The following is a 6,430-nucleotide window of genomic DNA, read 5'->3' as shown; positions in this document are numbered from 1 at the left end:
GGGAATCGGCCGATTGAGAAGTATTTCGAAGAGTTTATTGAACTGGCACATCTCACCTCAATGAACACAGAATGCCTTATGATCTTTTTTCGGGGAGGACTATCTGAACCGCTCAGTTCATTCATGCCCTTGCATGATCCTCACTGGACTTTAGAGCACTATATTGACCTGGCCCTTTAGTTGAGCGGCTCAACTTTTACTGTGGGATTGGTGGACGAGGAGCCCCGCAACCCCACAGTACCCGCCAAGTCTGAGTTTCTTCACGTCTCGCCTGCTGAGCCTGAGTTTCTTCACGTCAGGCCTGCCGAGCCTGAGCTTCTTCACGTCAGGCCTGCCGAGCCTGAGCTTCTTCACGTCAGGCCTGCCGAGCCTGAGCTTCTTCACGTCAGGCCTGCCGAGCCTGAGCTTCTTCACGTCAGGCCTGCCGAAACTGAGCTTCTTCACGTCAGGCCTGCCAAGCCTGAAGTTCATCACATCAAGCCTGAGCTTCACGTCATGCCTGCCCTTCTTCTGCCCTTACGTTAACAACACAAGCCTCGAATCGCGGCTTCATCTGGCACGCCCATTTTTTCTCGACACAAGCTCCAATGCCTCGGTTCAAATGTCACATCACTAACCTGCCCTGATATCCTGCATGTTTATTGACCACGATTTTGCCTGATCTTCTCTGCTGTGTTTGCTGGTGTATGACCCTTGCCTGGTGACTACTCTGTTTACTAAAGACAAGCTGCACTTGGATCTGAATGACTCCTATGCTTCGTAACAGCTAATGTCCCTATCATGTTGAATGTGACTGTGAGTGAACTAGAAGAAAAAAAATGTGAGGAGATTGAAAAAAATTACTTTTTTTTATTGTTTGTATATTATTTACAACATAACATAATCCAAATACACAATGGTCAAAGCCACATTATTGAGCAAACTGATTTAAACACAGAGACTTGAATAGTCACACACACACCTTTGTGCCATTCCTGAAACAGATCATGTTCATATGTTGCAACAAGTGAAACATACCTGGTGTCATGTTTGTGTCTGTCTGATTCTGTTCTGTTTAGTTCTTCTGTTTGTTTTCAGTTAGTCACATGTCTTTTGTTTTCCCGCCACTCATCTGTTTCCATGCCTACCGTCATCAGTCCATCTTCATCACCTGTGTCTTGTTAATTACCTTCATCTGTGTCACCTGGTTTTTGTTCATCAGTGTCAGTATTTAGTTTACTTCTGTTCAGTCTGTCCTGGTCGGTCCTTGTAAATGTTACCTTGTATTGTGAGTGTTACCCTTCTGCCTGTCTACCTGCCTGTACCAGTTTGTGTTAGTTTATTATAGTAAAAGTTTGAATTGGAGCTGTGTGCCTCTGCCTTTCTTCACCCGCACCACACCCGTGACACCTGGCATTTGTGAGATGGAGCTTATTTTACCATGTTCATGTAGAATATCAGTCCAGTGTTGAAGAGCTCTCAGAGAAAAATTTGAGGCAGCAAAAACCACATTATATATTTTAGAAACAAAATAATTATTGTTTAGCGCATTATAAACATCTACGTTTAAGCAGATATTCGCAAATACAGTATTTCACAGTAAACGCTAAACATTCTAACATTCATCATGTTACAGTTTAAACACTCTTTACTTTTATATCGTTCTTTTATTTCATATTATAAGCATCAAACATTCTCGTGTCATAAGATATTTAGATTTATTTAGATGTCAAAGGTTTCCTACCTGCCCATCATATTTCAACATTTTTCACTCAGTTTACACATTTAAGTCTTGTAATATAGTTTGGTAAAAGTCTACCTAGTAAAAAAAGTTTACATAAGCTAACAATAACACGTTAACTAATGTAAGTAAGAATAAAATATTAACTCCAAGAAATTATTATATCCTCTGCTGGATCAAGCCATGCATTGCATTGCATTCTTCTTCTGAGGTAAATTCAAGGCTTATTCCTCACAGCGTGTCTTCTTCCAATGCTTTGTTTATCGAGGTGATGGGAGCATTTACAGGTTTGCGTGTGTAACCGTGGCGTTAGGTCACACTTGATCCCGACTACGCCACCGGGGTTGTATGGAAATACCAGCAAGATGTGCACCAATAATTTGTCCTCTTTTAAACTCTGATATGTCTCCCATTATGTTGTGTGGATTGAAATAGTTTATGTACAGCTGTGCTGTTGCTCTGCTAATTCAATATTCACACTCTACTCTTACTGATTGAATGTAAAATCAGTGAAGATTGACCACCAGGATAACATTTATAGGCATGAAACCTCCAACACTATGGCCTGGTTTCAAAGACAGGGCTTAGATTAAGCCAGGAGCAGACTTTAGTTAAATTTAAGTAGCTTTTATAAACGTAATTTAAGAGCTTTTATAGCTTTTTATAAAACATTACTGATGTGCATCTTGAGACAAAACAATAATAGTTACACATTTTAAAATATGCCAGTGCAAGTTGCTTTCAGTGAAGACAGCTCAAACATGCATTATATTCTGATAGAGTTAACAGTGCCATGGGAGGATGCGGTAGATGAGGCATATGAGAGGAAGAAACTGCGGTATGCTCATCTGGCCACTGAAGCAGAACAGCGAGGATGGAGAGTCCAGGTTTATCCAGTGGAAGTGGGTTGTCGAGGTTTTGTGGCACACTCTACAACCCGGTTCCTCAGAGACGTCGGATTCAGCGGCCAAGAGTTGCGTCGTACAGTAAAGAACTTATCTGAAGCAGCAGAAAGGAGCAGCAACTGGCTGTGGTTGAGACGGAAAGATTCTAGCTGGCTGTGTACAGGTCGCCACGCTACGGTTTCGTAGAATTCTTGAAAACTTGAAGAGTCTGTTGGTTTATTTGTATATGTTCCTGTGGATATTGCGTGAATGACGGGTGGTTGGGCAGATATTGTGTTTTGCGGTTGGTGGTATGCCATACGGAACCGTTGCCACTGAAACTGCATATTAACGCACCAGTGGGGCTCGACAGCCTTAGTCAAACGGGTTGGCGCGTATGGTTGGGTTGCGGAGAGATTGTGAGATTGTGGTTAGGTCTCAGCAGCAGGAGGGATGTAGAGGTCAGTAAGCTGGGCTGAGTTGAGTGGGGGACGGAGGGGGGTGACTCTGGGACGAAACACTAAGGACGGAAGGTGCCCACTTGAAGACCCTAGAGATGTCCCCTACTCGGCTCAATCCAGACGGTTGTCGTGCTGGTCCTGTAGTTGCAGCCGTCGCGTGTGCTGACGCGCCAAGTACACTGCAGCCGTTAACGCCGGACAGAAGGGGAGTCACACCACCATATGGAAAGAAGCGTAAATGGATGGAGAAGCATAGTTTACTGTAAAGCTACGTCTTAGTTTTGCTTATCTTGGCGAAAGCCGGGTACAAATCAGCATGAAGTTTTAACATCTACTCTCGTGTAATGGAAATCATGGGACTAGGCTTAAGCCTTGTCTGTAAAACCAGGCATATATTAGCCAGCGTAACAGTTTCATTGTCCAACCCCTTATTGAATTTCACATACCTCTTGAAAGAGTGTTGTGTTGGTGCTGGTCCTGCAAGTCTGTTTTATTTTATCTATATTTAAAAAAAACTTTAAACATGTGAATGTAAAAAACAAAACGTAAGTTAACTTTTGTTTGGTTAGCTTAGGTTTTCCCCATCTTGGGGAATAAATAAAAAAAGTACCACCTAGTCAGACAATGCTCTTAAATTTCCAAACAGGGCTCAGCTTCTTAATAGCAAATACAAAGCTTTCTATTGCTAAATTAATATAATTTAAAACTAAAACTGTCATTACTCATCCTAATGCCATTCCAATCCTGTTTGACTTTCTTTCCTCTGTTGAACACAAAAAAATATATATTCATATTGAACAATGCTGTGAACCAAATAGAATTGAAGCCCACTGATGTCCACTAAAAAAATCTACAAATATTATTTTATGTTCCACAGAATAAAGTCATACAGTTTGGGAATGATACGAAAGTGAGAGAAATTTTGGGGTGAACAGAACATTACATTTTAACATATAATATTTGTAAATGTATTATCACGCATACAACATAAAGTGTAATATGCATTACATGTATACAGTGACTATGATCATGACAACAAGGTCTATAAATCAGTTTTCCCCTTTGGGATGATGACAACATCACAGAAACACTGTTAAACCAAATAAAAGCTAAGGTCATGTAAACAGTTTTTCACTTAACATCTAGCAACTTGACTGTCATCTTTCTTGATAATAACAGGGTGCTGAGTAAGTATTGTTTTATTAGACAACTAAATTATGCAATGCATAACTTTGTAGCAAAAACAGCTTCCAGGTTCTTTGATTTTTCAATTTACTATGTGGTGATACAAGAGTTGTTCATGCTGACGGTGTGCTGCACTATGAAAATGTTCAGATGACAAGATGTGCATTTGTGAACCATTTGGCATATATGCATTTAATATACTATTAAACGATCATACATTTCTTGAAACAGTATATGTGAATGCAGAGTGGAATGCAGCAGTATCAGACAAAATGTTATTAATGACAATGACAAGTTTTTTTTGTTACTCTATTGGTAAGGTACTCTATAGGTATAGGATTGTGCAGGGCAGCCAATGGACAACCTGACGTTCACAAACAGCATTCTCCTCGTGGAGGGACTAAAAATTACAACTCAATCTTCTTATCCTGTTTTCATCTTGCTTCTTTTGGTTTATGTCTTTATAATGGTCTCCAACATTGGACTTATAATTCTGATTTCAACAGAGAAGAATCTACATCATCCTATGCATTTTCTGTTCTGTAATTTGCCGCTAAATGATATACTTGGTACAACTGTCATTTTGCCGCGCTTAATGCAAGACATGTTAAGGGAAACATCACAGCGCTATATCACATATGTGGAGTGTGTTATTCAAGCTTATTTTGTGCACATATTTGCAGTAGCATGCCATTATGTGCTAATGATCATGGCCTTTGACAGATATGTGGCTATATGTAATCCATTGCGATACACAGCTATAATGACCAATAAAATGGTGGTTAAACTATCAGCATCAGCCTGGGGGCTGTCAGTATTCATGGTGTCAATTCTGTTAGGTCTCACTGTACGCCTGTCTCGCTGCAGGTCTATCATTGAAAACCCTTTCTGTGACAATGCCTCACTGTTTAAACTGTCCTGTGAAAATGTGATCATTAATAATGTCTTTGGAATAGTTTATACTGTGATTGTCTTTACCTTCTCACTTGGGTCTGTAATTATAACATATGGAAAGATTGCTACTGTATGCATAACCAGCAAAAACAAATCACTCAACAGCAAAGCCATAAAAACCTGTAGCACTCATATAGCTGTTTATATAATCATGTTTGTTTCTTGTGCTAGTTTTATTTTTCTCCATCGTTTTCCTGAATACTCTGACAGCAGGAAACTAGCTAGTATAATGTTCCATATTGTACCACCAGGACTAAATCCTTTAGTATATGGTTTACAAACCAAAGAGATAAGACAAAAGTTTGTAAAATTTTGGTGTAGAAAAAAGGTGAATCCTTAGTTTAATGTTTTTTGTTTGTTTGTTTTACAATATAGCAACTAATAATATAACTCTAAACCTTGCTGTATTGTATTATTTTTTATTATTTTTAAATACACATGTATCTTTTTCACTGAGGCATTTTGTGCATGCTATTCTTATCCTTGATTGTCAGGGAGAAAATTGGGGGGAAAACTGTAGCACTTTATCTTGTATTAATTTTTAAAGTATTTCTCACCCTTTATCATGCGTCTATTTGGTAAAAGTATACACTGAAAATAAGCAATTTTATTTGAACTAGAGGGCTATTTTAAAAGTAGTGAATTGGGCATATATAAATATAACCACAAGACAGTATCTATTTTGACTAAACGTTTCCATTTCAAGGTTTATCTTTTTATTATATGAAGTTTGTAAATTCCCCTCCAGAATATTTATAAAGCAGTGGTCTCTGATAATATTTGTGTACTTTTCTTCTCTAGGATCTTCTCTAGGAAAATTATTATATCAGAATTTGTAATATAAAGCAGATTTATGGCACTGATCTACTGATAAAAATGAAATTAAGTTAATTTACTGTTGTATAGACTGTCAGACATTTACAGACATTTTACGTTAAACAAATTGTAATACATAATTACCGGCAAGGTACCAGTTGCAAGTACGATAGTAAAAGGCAAGTGAAGTGCTTTGATTAATACTTTTCACTCATGTCTGAAACCTGACAGTTGCTTAATTTCTATAACTTTATTTCTTTGTCTGAAACATGAAATACTTGCTGTAAGTAAGTAACATCTGAACTATACAAATATACTATAGTCCTTTTAATTGCTTTTGAGCAATATTTAAACAGTAAACTCTTGACTCTTGTCTTGACATCATGTATGCTGGTGTGGTTTTCTTGTCT

General features: G+C 38.4%; 1 protein-coding gene across 1 annotated transcript; it reads left to right on the top strand.

Annotated features, from left to right (window-relative positions):
• Positions 1 to 4,584: 4,584 nt before the first annotated feature.
• Positions 4,585 to 5,581, top strand: LOC130095415 (olfactory receptor 146-like). The gene has a single exon (XM_056262153.1). It carries the CDS (start codon positions 4,606 to 4,608, stop codon positions 5,542 to 5,544), a length of 939 nt encoding a protein of 312 aa, XP_056118128.1. The 5' UTR covers positions 4,585 to 4,605; the 3' UTR covers positions 5,545 to 5,581.
• Positions 5,582 to 6,430: the final 849 nt, after the last annotated feature.

The sequence above is a fragment of the Rhinichthys klamathensis genome, unplaced genomic scaffold, assembly GCF_029890125.1.
Source record: "Rhinichthys klamathensis goyatoka isolate OS25496 unplaced genomic scaffold, OSU_Roscu_1.1 h1tg000191l_1, whole genome shotgun sequence".
NCBI lineage: Eukaryota > Metazoa > Chordata > Actinopteri > Cypriniformes > Leuciscidae > Rhinichthys > Rhinichthys klamathensis.
The sequence above is the reverse complement of the archived record's forward strand: the minus strand, read 5'-3'. Positions and strand labels throughout refer to the sequence as shown.

Excerpts from the sequence above, each read along its gene's own strand:
- LOC130095415 (XM_056262153.1), top strand. The coding sequence starts at position 4,606 with ATGGACAACCTGACGTTCACAAACAGCATTCTCCTCGTGGAGGGACTA.